We start from the raw sequence: 15557 nt of genomic DNA, 5'->3' as shown, positions 1-15557 counted from the left end.
GATCAAATAAAATCTGGTTTGATTCATCTAAAAGGATAAAATAATGAACATTTTAACTCTAAAGGTCAAAGGTGAGCATCACTTTGACATCCAGTTATTTTAATAAAAAAAACATACGAATGAAATAGTCTGTTTTTTTGAAAAATGTGGCTATGTATCTTTTAAGATTTAATTTCAGTGTATAAAATAAAAACAATAAGCCAGAAATCTTATACAGGGAAATTATAAGAGCAGTAAAACATCTCAATGCAATTTGAAGTTGTAATTTTAAGACTACTCCATGGGAAAACAGGATGTAAAAACACCATTTAACAATAACCTTCACCTAAAAGGCATGTAAACCAATAGGCCTTCTCTGAAAGTTGATTAATGTTTTCCTGAAATTGTGAATGGAAGCTTTGTGCGGTCACAAACCCTCCTGGATCTCTTTAATGACACTCAATTAGGGGCACTGTTGTTTTTCTTTGTGAGTTGTGGTCGCAAAGTATGACAGTGCTGATCTGACTCCGGAGTATAATTGAGCAGATACTATTCTCTGAGTCAATCCCTCATAGCTTTCCTTTTGATTCCAGCTTTGGCCTTTGTCTTTCTCTCTCTCTCTGTAAATCACAGTCAAAGTTGCCTGAGGCTCTGCAGGGAGGAAAACAGGGAGGTAAAATGATGATAAGTAATCAGAAGGAATAGGAGATAGAGAGAGTGCGCTCCTTTGGGTCCATGTACAGTATGCAGAGCAGAGCCTCTTGTGGTTTCACACACATATTTAACTTCACTGTGGCTCTGTGTTGCTGCGGTGATGGGCTGCTATTAACATGTTGTTTTTCCAAGGGACAGGAAGTCTCTCTTTTTTGCACCTTCCCACCGAGGTGAGGTTACACCAGGTCACATGTAAAACGGGAAAGGTACCACATAGTGTGCTTTAGCATGATCATTATGACTTAATGATCCTACACTGAAGACTGGATCAGTTTTATGCAGGGATGTGCCACAATTGAGTTTATTATTACCACCAGCAGCAACTGATCCAGTATGCAGCGTCCACACATTATTAAAGGGAGGTGGAACTGGAAAAGTTTTTTTGTTCTTTGTGAAGGGGAGTTTTTTATTCTTCCACGGTCATGGAGTACATTTTTCCCTGCTCTCACACCCTAGATTTATTTATTATTCCTTTAAGGATTTAAGTGATTCAAGATTATCTCTAACAACAATTTAAAACAAGGAAAGTCAAGTTAGGTGTGTATTATAAAGGAAGCTCACGGTTAAAATGTAGCCTCTACCTTTTGACCCAGTTTACTCATTTTAGATGCAGCGATAGCAAATCTCTATTTGAACATAGAACAAGGAATACTCTGCCCTTCATTTGGAGTCTGTTTTTCTATTTCCGAATTTGCTTACTTCACTGTCTCAAAAGTTTTTTTTCTATTTTCTTTATTCTGCTCTGACAGTCAAACAATTGCCTTTGAGTTGTGTAAAAAAAAAAGCAGTACATTTGAGGACATCATCGTTGGCTCCTGGAAACACTGATCACCATTTTTCACATGTTCCAGTCACTTTAAGGATGAGTTAAATGTGCATAATTCATCAGTAATCAAAAGAATCATTAGCAGCAGCCCTCACCCTAACTGAATTGGTTTGATTAGTGTTTATGCGAAATGTAGAATTCAATAAAAATGCTCTGGTCGAGGGATGCACCGATCCGATCCTGGTATCGGATATCAGCTAGATCTGGCTCAAGAAGCTAGATTGGATATCTGTGACAAAGGGCCGATATATAGTGCCGATCCATATGGCAGATCTATTCATCTCAGTTCTATACTTTTCTGTGTTTACAACAGCCATGTGAGTCTCCTACGTCATCAACGCTGGTCGGTCTGTGCATTTTTGCCCGGTGGAGCATGATGGAGGATAACTACAGAGGCTCTGCAGTTCAATTGCATGTCACGCTTCTTTTGCTAATAACTCCGCTGGAAACTTGCAACATGCGCTTCGCTCATGTTTCGATGGATGGCAGTCGCGCTGAAATGTTTAATGGGAGCCGAAAGGAGAAAGTTAATGTCAGCTGTAGCCTACTGCAAAGAAGGAAGAAACCTTCTATTAATGAATTCAAAGTGTGAAAAAGGTTATTGGATTTAATTGTTCCAGATCCTTGAAATTAAGGGATTCGAGCCTCTGGTTTAGTCCTTGGAACACAGGTACAGTTCACCATCAAGTCTGAAAAGCCTGAAGTTGCCAAAACATGATTCTATCCTCACATTAAGGAGTAGAAATTTTTAATTCAATACCAGGATCGGATCGGCTAGTATCGGTATCGGCAGATACCAAAGCCCAGGTATTGATATCGGTATCGGGACCTAACAAGTAGGATCGGTTCATCCCTACTCTGGTCATAGTCAAACCAGTTCAGCACTGTTAAATTATTTCATATTTTGGGGAATGTTTACTTATGAGGAGAGTCCAAAGAAAACATTAACTCTGAGAAGGGCCTTGATGTTTCCTAGAAGTCAAACATAATGTTCAGCCTGCACTCTCTCTTATGCAGTCTCTTAGAGTAGAAACTAATGAATAACCAATATTCCTCTACACAATTAGAATCGTATTATGAAGGAAAACAATGAGCTGAGGACCTCCCTCAATAAAATAAGTGGAGTCCTTTGGTCTGTTATTTTATCCTCATTCATCACATTGCAGGGGCAAAGGTCCCATTTCAGAGCTTCAGTCACGTCAGGTTTCCATCAGCTCCCTGCTTCTGTTTATGCTGGCATGCAATTAAGGAAAGCTGTTCAAATTGGGGCGAGCGGTGAAAGACTTCAGGCTGCTGTAAGTTTGAGATATACACACACATAGGCCTTTAAAACAGTGATTAAGAGAGCTGAGGACTTAACCCTTGGCTTCGGTCAGGAGGTGTTAATGTGGTTGGAGCACATAGTACATGTACTGTACTCTTGGGGAAGTTTGAGGGACTGTGTCGTCACAGTTTTACACACAGACATGTTGTTTAAGTTAAGTTAAGGCCAAGATCTTTCACTGTGATGGAGCTCTCTTGTAGTTGCTATGTTGCCCTTCAAAGTTGAAGTCCAGTTTTAATGTTTATATCCAGATAAACTGAAATAACCTTTCTTTCAATCCATCAAAAATCATGTTACTCAAGCATCCTACTGGCCTGAAGGCCCTGTGTGAAAATGTAGTTAAAACATCCCAAATTGGAATCTGGCAGTGACTTCTGTTGCATGTCATCCACCTCACTCTCCCAGATTTCTGTCAGCTCAGGACTGTGTACTGTTTCTGCTGCAAATCATTTGTCATTTGAGACTGTGCGTGTTTGTGTGTGTGTGAGTTTAGTTTTTTTTGGAATCTAATTTCCATCAACATTAAAAACGGAAAACGTGTGTAGGCTGTGCATTTGTCATGAGAAACAAGCTTGCTCTTTGAGGCTTGTCAGGAGTGACACATTATGCTAATGTGTTTAATTAAGACAGAAAATCTACAGACTATCTGTGGTGTGCATCAGGTTTTATTACCAGAAGCTAAAACCTCTTCCCAATGCTTTAATTTGCATATTTAAGTGTCTGGGCTTTCAGCAGTCACAATGTACTGTATGATACCCTCTTTATATTCAACATGTTCACATTAATTCATGACTTATCTCTGCTTCTCTGTCTGTTTCTGGTGCAGATGCAAAGGAGAGGACAACCAGAAGTTTCTCGGTCAGCGGGGTCTTGAACTACACATCCCTTCTCCTCAGTAAAGAGGACAACATGCTTTACATCGGCGCTCGGGAGATTCTTTTTGCTCTCAACCTCTCTGATATCAGTGCAGTCAGGCTACAACGAAATGTAAGAGCCAGGTGTCTGTAAACAGCAGTTTCATTAGCCGTATACTGTATCAGTATAAATTAAGTTACAACAGCATCCCAGAGGTACTGCAGGAATGTTAGTGTGAATGTGATACAGTCCCAGAAGTCTAATATAACTCACCTCAATGTCTTATTCCTGCAGTACCAATCTGACTGTGTTTCTCTCCTGCAGCTGACATGGAAAACTACGCAAAATAAGAGAGATGAGTGCAGTTTCAAAGGCAAAGATCTGAAGGCAAGTGAAGTGCTGAACTCAGATGGCTCAAACTGTATTTACATGACTGCAGGTTTGCCTCTTTAGTCATACGGTTGCATAACGTAGACCATGAGCAGAATCCTGTAAACTTCCTGTTAAGTTGTAACTTTCCGTTCAAACAATGGCTTTTTCCATTCCTTTTTAAACATAATCAATCACACTCTTTCTTTTGTCAGCTCTCTCTATCACTATTTAATGTAAACTGACACATAGAACTAAGTGAATTTATGATTAGTGTTATGAGTGAACACATGAACACAAGGATTTGTTTATTTGAACATTAAAGAGACTTTCAGAGATGCTCAATCAGAAAAAACTGACACAAAAAATCCAAATTGAGTTGGATTTGCAAAAGAAGCTCATAGATCCATAGATTAACATCTCCGTTTTACTTAATAGCAGCTTCACAGAAATCATTTATACTGGTATCAATAATAATATTTTATTTCTCATACAGACGGATTGCTTCAATTACATCAAGATTCTACTACGGTTGAACAGCACTCATCTGTATGTATGTGGAACATACGCCTTCAGCCCCACCTGTGCTTACATTGTAAGTGTTTACATAAAACAGTCACTTCTGTTATGACACCAAATGTCCATGTCTTATCTGAGGATCTAAAAATCTGTGTCATTCATTTCTGTATTTATTGCAGAACGCCAGATTTGATATTTACGTATTAGATTCAGAGGAAGTGCATCTAAAATCCGCCGCTGCTTCCTGCCTCTCGGCTCACTTAGCAGCTTGGCTGAGGCCCAACCCATGCAAGATACAATATACTGTGCGCACATTATTTTATTACCTCCTGTGCCACAGGGAAACGGATCAAAATATTTAATGCATGTCATTAGATTATATAAGAATCGACCCAGTTTTCAATCCTTTCCTACAACTCCTCTAAAGTCTTTTTAGAGTGATCCATAACACGCATACAGAGATGACCTGTGCTTCAACTTTACCCAGAGACTGACTGCCCACCTTCCCACTGAGGGACACTCAGACAGCGGCCACTGTCAGAGCAGCTTACAACCCTACATCTTGATAGTGACATGTGATGTGTGTTTGTGTCGTCCCCAGAACACTGCAGACTTCTCCCTTGTAAAGAGTGACTCTGGTGAGATTGTGACAGAGGACGGACGAAGCCGCTGCCCGTTCAACCCTGAATACAAGTCCACCGCCATCATGGCTGGTAAGGTCTCAGATCAGCAGCAGATAAAGTGTAAATGACTATGTAGATGATTTGACTTGTAGAAGTAGCTGTTAACATCAGTAAGAATACAGAAGGTTGACTTTGACACAAAATTGAGATATAACCTCCAGATATCATCACTGTGTGTGACGCAGACGGTGCTTGTTTCCTCTTGTTTAGCGCTGTGATTAAGCTGTTCTTCTTCATTGCATCACAGATGGAGAGCTGTATGCTGGTACAGTCAGTAATTTTCAAGGAAATGAACCCATTATATACAAGAGTCTCAGCCAAGGAACTGCTCTCAAAACAGAAAATTCACTCAACTGGCTCCAAGGTAAAAAAAAAAAAACCCTCTTCCTTTAATGCAGTCCCAGCTCTATGTAATAGAAAATCACCTGTATCATATCATACGAGAAAAACAATGCATTTTTTGAAAAGCTGTGTGAAAAGTCAAAAGAATATGGCATCATCAGACACACTGTAGGAGAAAATTGTTAACTTGTCGTCTGTCAGAGTCCCTGTAGTAGTTGACTTTTCCACAGTACACTGATAAGAGACAACTTTTCCCTGGATGCCTGAGAACCTGCGGGCTGACCGTTTTGTTCATGTTGTTTTTCTCTCAGACCCGGCCTTTGTTGGCTCTGCCTACATACAGGAGAGCCTGCCCAAGGGCAACCTAGTGGGCGATGACGATAAGATTTACTTCTTCTTCAGTGAAGCAGGAAAGGAGTTTGATTTCTTTGACAACACCATTGTGTCACGCATTGCTCGCGTGTGTAAGGTGAGTGATGCTTGAAGGCAGGTCTGAAAGCCCCCCCCCCCCCCCCCCCCCCCCCCCATCACTGCAGAAATCTAAGGTCTGTTTGTGCGCGGGTGTTCTGTACAGACATACTTAAACTTATTCTAGCTTTAATATGATGAGTAGAGCTCAGACTTTCTGGGCTGTGACGCAGATTCTCTTGTTACAGAAAAACATTCCTCCCTCATGTTTCCCTCTGTTTGATTCTTTTTCTCCAGATCCTCTCCTCCCTCCTTTTTTATCATGTTTCACTAAATATTTGTGTTAAGACAGAACTCAGTAGCCAGCTCAAAATGATCAAGAACATGTTATCACCTGCTGAAATACTCAAACTGTGAGCTTTAAACTAATACTCAGACCTCACACAGCATTTGTTATCATTTAGGGTCTTATTAGTGCTTGAGAGTCCTCAGATGAGACAGCTGCTTGCCTTTGCAAAAGCAATCATGTTCATAACAGTCACAGGAGAATGTATATACTGATCTAGTCGACAGTTTGACATTCTACTAAGAGAAAATATGTCAAGTAAGTGCCACCGTTTGAGGACATCAAACACTGTTTTTCATCATCTTTGAACACAACTCTTGAGGAAACTATATGGAGAGCCAGTATGCTCTTTGTTTCCACTTTAAGGTGTTTGTCTGACAGTCATGCCGCTGTCACACAAAGGTAGGACTCCACCTACGGTGTGTACATCAAATATAAACCCCTGAGTTGTAGCTGTGAGTCACAGGCTTGTTGAAGTCAGACACAGCCCACAGGGTTATTTTGTCTTGAGTGTCATGAAATGATCCACTCAGGTTTTCCAAATACTCACCAGAAGAAAATCAGCCCAGGTAACAGAGGGATGAAAAAAATGACACATTAGACTCAGGTTTGCTCACATAGGATTAAAATGTGTGCTGGTTATAAAACAACCTGGCTTAAGTGAGCAATAAAGTGTCATTTTAAGGGAGTGCTGCCTCACATATTCAACATGTGAACGTAATAAAGCTGTAACGCTATGTAAATACTCAGAGGACATATGGTGTAGTTTGTTTGAATATTACAGTATAGCGATCCTGGTTTTATTCTCCCTCTCTCTTCTTCCTTGTTTGACTTGTAATCTTGGCTGCCGCCCTGCTCTTGCTTGTTTATTCAGGTGTTTAGTACACAAGGCTAACTACAGAGTGATAAACAATGTTTTGCATGAAACAAACAAGCGCATGCTCTCATTTGCAGGATTGTTCAGTTTCTCAGAAAGAAGCCACGGTTTACTCCTTGCCATGTTCATGGCTTTTTGAGCAGCCTTTTGAGGGAAGCTTTTTACAAAAGATTAATGAACAGGATGCATTTGCTTCAATTATTCAGGAGGCAGTTTAAGCACAGAGTGGCATTAAATTATAAAAGTAGGTTCAGCCAGGAGGACTGGAGAACACAGTGCATGCTGCTCATTATCTGCATGGGTTACTACAGTAAGTATTCACATCAGTAGCTCAGTGTTTGGCATTTGTCATTTCCCTTCACATCAAGTGCTGCCATTTCCTTTGATTAATGTAATGCCTAAGTAAATTCAACTGAGGTTTGATGTAAGAGGTTTTTCATGTGGTTTAGATCATTTAGTATTTGGTCCTCAGCTCTGTGCTTTTTTTAAACTACTCCTCCAGGAGGCAACTTTCATCTTGTTCCATCTATGCCTGTGGGAAAATGCAAAAATTGTTGCATTAAACTGAATGTAAACACACACTGTGGCCGGTGGTGGAATTCTTCCGTTTAAATCTCATTTTTCTTGGTGTGTGTAGGCAAAACATCCTTTGCCACCTTCCTAAGCTCCCTGTGATCTGTTACACAGTCATACATCACAAACTACATATTCAAGATGAAAGATGTTAAAGATGTAGTTGCTCTCAAATTGCCACAGATATCCTAGGTACAATCTTTGAACCCAAATAAGTCCTTCATTTATGCCAGATTCCATAATCTTTATTTTTTCATGATCTTAAAGTTGGATGATTCAGGGTTAACAGTTGTGATTTAGCTCACTGTGGTTTCATTTGAGGATAGCATTTCCTAACCCTCCTGTTGTGTTCGTTTCCCTGGAACAGCAATAATGTTCCTGGGTCAATTTCACCCGGGGCATATTTAGTTATCCAAAAGTGTCAGAACCCCAAAAAATCCCAATACACATTTTTAAAAATCTAATTTTTAACTCCATTAATAACCATTTAAATCCAGATTTAGTCCATTGGTGTTCTCTAATTCTCACAGATCATGGTTCAATGAGGATAACTCACTCATTTTTCATTAAGATTAATGTTAAAACACTTTTTCAATATACATTGGAAAGACCTAAAAATAAATACAATAGTTTTACATGACATAGATTTTTGTTTATCTTATTTTACATTTTTATTTTTTCTATTTCTATGAAGTGATGTTGATAAATTAACACGACCCCTCTTTTGTCAAAATACACAGCTTGAATTACACAGCACCTTCTTTCGGTTTTTTTTCTAAAAAATAACAAAACACAAAATACATTTATTCTCCTGGTACAATAGAACATATGGTATGTTCTTGATGTTATGGTATGTAAGCTATGCCATTCTAACATACTGCATGGTGCACATTATTATTTCATGCTTTTTACAAGCCTGTCACATCCCATCATATCAAACTTTTCTTTTTAGAAGCATTGTTAATGTCATCTCCTCGCACAGGTGTCAGTCCTATATTCTTGCACCCTCTACTGGCTGCTTAGTAAACTGCTCCATCCTAATGTTATGTGTTACAGGGGGATGTAGGAGGTGAGAGGGTTCTGCAGAAGAAATTTACGACCTTCCTAAAGGCTCAACTCCTGTGCTCTCTGCCTGATGATGGCTTCCCCTTCAACATAATCCAAGACATGTTTGTGCTAACACCAAGCCCCGAGGACTGGAAGAACGCTGTGTTTTATGGAGTCTTTACATCCCAGTGGTGAGGACACAGCTTTTCACACCAATAAATCTAGTATAGTAATACCTTCAAAAATCAGCCATTAAATTTGACTTTTTCTGTCATCTATTCAAATATTTTGATGGAAATCAAAGAGCGTTTAATGCTATACTGTAGCAATAATGCAGTAGCTGCCTTTGAGAACTCAAGGTCCTCTAGTATTCTGGTAATTTTGCACTCTTAATGTTAATGTCTGATCGCCTACACCTTACTCAAGGGTCAAACTAGATCAGAATGTAATAGATGATTTGTTTGTATTGATGAGATGCTTCTATGTGTCTTATCAGGTACAAAGGTGCTTCAGGTAGCTCTGCAGTGTGCTCCTTCACTATGGAACAAGTTGAAAAGGCGTTCGGCGGGCGATACCGGGAGGTGAACAGAGAGACTCAGCAGTGGTACACGTACAACCACCCTGTGCCAGAGCCCCGACCTGGAGTGGTGAGTACCTTCTTGCTGCCCTCTGCTGGAGAAGCCAGTACTCTGCAGCATGTGGCAGCTAAACATGAATGCTGCAGAATCTCTCCTGTTATGTTCATTCTCAGGAACAACAATAATGTTCCTGGGTCAATTTTGACTTGGGGCATATTCAAGTATCCAAAAGTGTCAGAACCCCAAAAAACCCAAATCCACATTTTTTTAAATCTATTTTTTAACTCCATTACTAACCATTTAAATCAAGATGTAGACCATTGGTGTTCTTTAGTTCTCACAGATCATGGTTCAATGAGGATAACTCACTCAACATTCATTCAAATTCATGTTAAACTTTTTTTTAATGTAAGTTGGAAAGCCCTAAATATAGATACAATAGTTTGACATGACATAGATTTTTTTTTATTTTTTATGAACTGATGTTGATAAATTAACACGAGACGTCTTCTGTGACATGCTGCCCAGATTTTTATTTTTATTTTTATTTTTTTTATTTTTCTGCTTCCCAGATTTTTAGCTGGTTTGGAAGGCATTTACTGCCTAAAATAGACTTAAAAAGGGTCAATTTGAACTGCAACATAACAGGAGGGTTAACAGAGTTATATCATTGTAAAATCCAAGCAAATTAAATATTTAGATGTGGTATACAGCTGCAGCTTGTGTTATTGTCTCACATGTGTCTACATGTTGTCTCCACAGTGTATCACAAATGCTCTCAGGGAGCAGGGCATCTCCTCCTCGCTGCACATGCCAGACAAGGTACTGAACTTTGTGAAAGACCACTTCCTGATGGACAGCGTAATCCGCAGCCCTCCTCTCCTTGTGAAACGTAACGTTCGCTACACGCAAATCGCCGTTCATCGAGTCAAGACTGCAAAAAAAGCATACCATGTGCTTTTCATTGGCACAGGTAATGGTCACAATCACATAGAACCACGCAAATCAACTCCCTTGTAGCATCCAGTGTTATTAGTTTCAGTCTAATTCATGCTGTGTCTTTCAGATGATGGGAGGCTCCATAAAGCGATTAACGTCAAAAGCAAGATGCACATTATCGAGGAGATGGTGCTCTTCCGCAACTCCCAACCTGTGCAACACATCGAGCTGGACACTGAAAAGGTATGTTAGAGTGTAGAGGGAAAGTTAACATGCTCAGCTTGTTCAACAGAGCTCTCTCGTGATGGGAAGTAATAACAAGCTGGGTAAACTCATTTATCGGCAGTTTGGAGATTCCATGAGCCATGAAGAGTCAGAGCCTAAAGCAGAGCTCATGTTCAATGAGCTGATTACATGCAGCTCTCTCTCAGGGGGATCTGCACACAGCTAGCAGCTGGACTTGTGACACTTCTTAAGCTCTTCTTTGATTCTTTGCTTCGATTTAAACATATATAAATGCCAAAATATACTATGAACTGTTTTTTAGAAAAACATATATTGCTGTATTCACTTCACTTTCATGTATGGAGGATTCTGGATGATCTTCATAACTCAGTAAACTGTAATTAAGGCCCTTTCTTCCTGTCCCCTGCTCTATCATCTCTCCTCTACAGGGTCGGCTTTATGTCTCCTCTTTCTCTGAACTGGTGGAGGTCCCAGTAGCTAACTGCACAAACTATCAGAGCTGCGGGGAGTGCATCCTCTCCAGGGATCCTTACTGTGCTTGGAACGGGAGGCAGTGTGTGGATGTCAGACTGGCTGCTTCAAGCAAGTATGGCTTCCCCTGCACATTCATCTACAACATTTTTTTCCACTCAAGCTATAGAAAAAGCATTCCTCTCATGTGTAAAGATATGATAGAAAGAGCGTGCATTAGACATTTATTATTAAATGTGTGTGTTCCAGTGCCTGGCAGCAGGATGTAGATGAAGCAGACACATCAGCTATTTGCAACAAAACAGTGCCGAGCCCACGGCTTGCGAAACCTCCACCTACACGTAAGTGACCTCTTCTTCTGTTGACTGTCATAAATTTACGGATTTTCAGCGCTTTGTGTTTTTTCACATGCTTTTCTTTTCAATTTAACTCTTAATCGCATTATTATTTAAAATACTAAACCAGATACAGCTTATTTCTTGCAGTATATGACTCTATCTTGTGTCCACTTTGCCTTTTCACAGGTGTGTCTGCGTGCCAGGCGATCATTATACCAGCCAACACTTTCAGAGTACTGCCTTGCAAGCTGCGATCTAATTTGGCTGAAAGGAGGTGGGAGTTCAGTGAGAGTACAGGTCACTTCCATTACCCCAGCCCAGAGGGGGGGCTAGTGGTGGTAGCTCAGGCCGACAGGCAGGAAACCTACGAGTGCTGGTCGGTGGAGGAAGGTTTCAAGCAGCTTTTGGCAAACTACTGCGTGAGGGGCGAGGTCAGGCAGGAGAGCACCACTCTGACGGGCCGCTCGCGTACGCCACTGATATCCCAGGAGGAGTTCATCATCCTGCCAGGAGAAGCCCGCTCACCACAGATCAACACTAAGACCTACTGGAACGAGCTGATAGTGGTTTGTGCCCTGCTGGCGTTTTCTTTGCTTGTCTTCTCTCTGTTCGTGGTCTACAGGCATCGAGACCACATGAAGTCCATACTCAAGGAGGGAGAGTGCCCCAACATGCAGCAAAAGAAGCCAAGATTAGTGGGGGGGAAACCAGCTGAAAACTTGCCGCTTAACGGCAATGCAGTCACAGCATCAGTGTCAGACCACAAGGGCTACCAGACCCTTAATGACAACTACATCTGCAGCACTCCACCGCACGAGTGCTCGTCGCCTGACAACAGCAAGAGCTTCTCCGAGTCGGAGAAGAGGCCTCTGAACTTAAAAGAGAGCCATGTAGAGATCTCTCCCACGTGCCCGCGGCCACGAGTCAGACTGGGCTCTGAGATTAAAGACTCAATAGTGTGAGACGGGCTTCATGTTACATGGAGTGACTCATTTTAATCTGAAAGGAAGGAGTGCACTTTCTGAAGCAAGCCTGAAAGAGGGGAAACAGAGAAACATCAGACTCTTCATGGAGAGAGATTTCATTATACAGATTTTGCACTTTTTTTGTTCTGTTTCTGTGGTCCATGTTCATTTCTTTTTATTTCGCTTTCACTCCCCCCTTATTCGAGTGCATTTGAGGCACACTGAAGAAGTTCCAGTTTGCCTTCAAACTTTTTTCACGCACGGCTCACAGGAATGTATCAAGCGTGAGGCGTAAGGTATCCTGACCATGATATAGTGACGGAATTTCACAGCATTGCCAATCGGTCCGTCCAAAAACATCTACCGGCAGTGCTCTGAAAGACAGAATAATACTCAGACTTGTTTCCACTATCGGCTGACGCAGTGTTTGCTGTGTTATTTCCCTTCTGTCGTATGGTTAGAGCCTACCCTTTGCTGAGGCTATGCACTATGTACTGTTCCGTAGCAAAGTAAACACTCACACCAGAATATACAATTCAATCCAGTGGCAGGCAATACAGAAAAAAAATGTCCTGTCATAGGATTTTTAGATAGCCTGCGTGCATTCACAGATATATACTCATTGTTTAAGCTTGAATATAACACAGCAACAGAGAAAGAAGTCATTGGAAAAGAACATTTAGCGAAAGAAAACACAAACAAGTACTCACCTCAGTGAAAATGTTGAAGAACTCTAACCACTACAATCACTGCACACCAAAAAAAATATGTAGTTGTTAATGAAGACAGTTTTGTTTCAAGTATTGATATTATTAACTGGTACAAATATTCTTCTGTGTAAGCCTGACTTTTTTACAGGGTTTTCAGTCACCAAACGTACTAAAGGGAAAAAATCTCATTCCAGGTATTGTCATGCTCTTCATGAGACAGGCAGTCTATGCAAAGCAAACAATGTGAAGTGAGGGTAAACACCACGACAGCTTCAACTCGAGACTGAGAAAAGCTCAAAGGTGTTACCTTTTAGAATCAGCGGCACACCCACACACACTCATGATACTAACTCTAAGTATGCAAGAGATTTTAGCCATTTTGGGGTGTTTATGGAAGGAGGATTGGCCAGATGTTTCTTTTACAGAGAGACATTTTTCATTGTCATTCTTTAATGTTTTATGTATGCATCACTTTTTTTTCAAAGGGAAGACATCATTAACATTTCAATTGTGCATCATAATTTGACATATTAAAGAACATCCATTAGCCTCAACTTTGATAAACACAAGAATTGAGTGTTAAAGAATGAAAGTAAAGCCCTCTGGTCTTAAAGGCAACCATAAAGGCAATAATTATCATTCTCAACCATTAAAAAACATTATTCATTATTCATAAATCAGTGATAATAAAGCATAAAGTCCACCAGATTCATGAGTAACTTTAAAGCATTTTTCATTACATTGAATATTATCTAAGTCTAATTTGAGTTTGGCTCTGATGTTGTAATGCAACCTGCAAAATTTTAAATTCACAAACATGCATGGAGGCATACTGCGTGACTCAGAATGCACTGGATTTGCACATGATGCTGAAAAGCCTTAGTATAATGAAGGTCCTGGATTTGATAACAAGTCTGCCTTGAGGTGAATGAATAATGCCTTCTGAACTAATAATCAAGTGATGTGCCTCTAGGGATAATAAAACTAACCAGGTAGTAGTGCTGTTGGGTCAAACACTACACTTCAGGTGTGACAGGACTGCTCATGCTCAGAGACAACAGTGGGATACATGTGATCGAATTCTGTAAAAATGGTTAAGTATGTGCTTATGAGGTGTTTCATTTTATTTGTGTTATGGTGGCTTCAACATCTGTCAGGGACGACATTTTACTCTAAAAATGTAGCACATAAAGAATCACTGGCTTATTTGTTTTAATACTTAATTAAAGAAAAGCAAAAGTATTATGTTACATTTCTTTTCAGTGGCACTGCATAAATGACATGTGTGAATTTCAAAGACTGGTCAGCTATAATCAATCCAACACCATGACAGACTCATGCTCAGACTGTTATTAAAAACAAACAAATGGCAGCTTTTGTGAAGTGGCTCTCATCCGGACAATATTCAATTTACAGGCAGAACAAATATTTAGTGGCATTGATTTTAAGCAAAATATGTGCAGGTACTGAACATGCTTTTATTTGAATACAAGCCTAAAATTATTACGCCACAGTGAAAGTATTGTCGTCTGCTCTCTCTTAATTAAACCACTGTAGTCTGGCCTTCTATTTGTGACAGTAAAAAATGCTCAGACTCTTAACATGTATTGTAAGTAAAAGAGTTTTTATGTAAAATTGTTTTGTAAATTCAGCTGCCAATGTAAAAAAAAAATATTGTGAATTGTATTTTTTTGTATCATACATCACTACTGTTTTTCTTCTTTTTTGTACTGTATATAAAAAGCACTTTATTTTAATTTTTCAAATAAAGATCAAATGGATAATTTTCTATTTGAATGAATCATCATTTTTTTATCATTGAAATCATGACTTGTCATCATGGGAATAAGAGGAAATACTTGACTATAATCAGTGGTGCACAAAGTACATGTCTTCATTACTTAAGTCAAAGTATAGATCCTCCTGGTCAAATATTACTCAAATACAAGTGAAAGTTGCTCAGTCAGATTATTAATTGAGTTAAAGTACTGAAGTACTTGCTTTTAAAAATACTTAAGTATTCAAAGTACTACATAAATATCTCTAAACATTGTATTTTCACAAAGCATGATGGCAGTCAAGAATAGTACACGGTTACATTATCTTTATCTAGAAACCCTTACCTGAAATCCATGAAAACTAGACCATGGAATAAAAACAGAAATTACTCCAAAGCACAGACAACTTAGTTTGAAATGTTCATCTGGAATAAAACAAATGTTAAATAGCTCAACACGCTTTCTCAGGTTGGACAGTGAATTGTTTGTTTGTGCAGAGTGGGAAACAAGGAGAACATTTCAAATGATACATATCATTCTTCATTTCAAAAACCTCTAACACAGTCTGAAGATATGGACATGGGTGCTCAGGTGGAGAATGATAGCCATCACTACCACCTCTACATGAACTGCCTCATTTGAGTGAAGTTTGCTCTGTGTTTGCTCCACA

General features: G+C 39.7%; 1 protein-coding gene across 1 annotated transcript in view; it reads left to right on the top strand.

The window, feature by feature from the left end:
* sema4ba (sema domain, immunoglobulin domain (Ig), transmembrane domain (TM) and short cytoplasmic domain, (semaphorin) 4Ba) overlaps positions 1-14898 on the top strand; it is a 44510-nt gene extending 29612 nt beyond the window's left edge. The window contains exons 3-15 of the mRNA XM_034684809.1: positions 3670-3830; positions 4023-4085; positions 4564-4662; positions 5188-5299; positions 5517-5633; positions 5923-6080; positions 8872-9053; positions 9359-9509; positions 10203-10413; positions 10507-10622; positions 11054-11211; positions 11346-11437; positions 11621-14898. Coding sequence (XP_034540700.1) covers positions 3670-3830; positions 4023-4085; positions 4564-4662; positions 5188-5299; positions 5517-5633; positions 5923-6080; positions 8872-9053; positions 9359-9509; positions 10203-10413; positions 10507-10622; positions 11054-11211; positions 11346-11437; positions 11621-12396 — 2396 coding nt within the window. The 3' untranslated portion in view covers positions 12397-14898. The remainder of the gene's footprint in view (positions 1-3669; positions 3831-4022; positions 4086-4563; positions 4663-5187; positions 5300-5516; positions 5634-5922; positions 6081-8871; positions 9054-9358; positions 9510-10202; positions 10414-10506; positions 10623-11053; positions 11212-11345; positions 11438-11620) is intronic.
* Positions 14899-15557: the final 659 nt, after the last annotated feature.

The sequence above is a fragment of the Notolabrus celidotus genome, chromosome 6 (assembly GCF_009762535.1).
Source record: "Notolabrus celidotus isolate fNotCel1 chromosome 6, fNotCel1.pri, whole genome shotgun sequence".
NCBI classification, from domain to species: Eukaryota; Metazoa; Chordata; class Actinopteri; order Labriformes; family Labridae; genus Notolabrus; species Notolabrus celidotus.
This window is presented reverse-complemented; position numbering and strand designations above follow the sequence as displayed.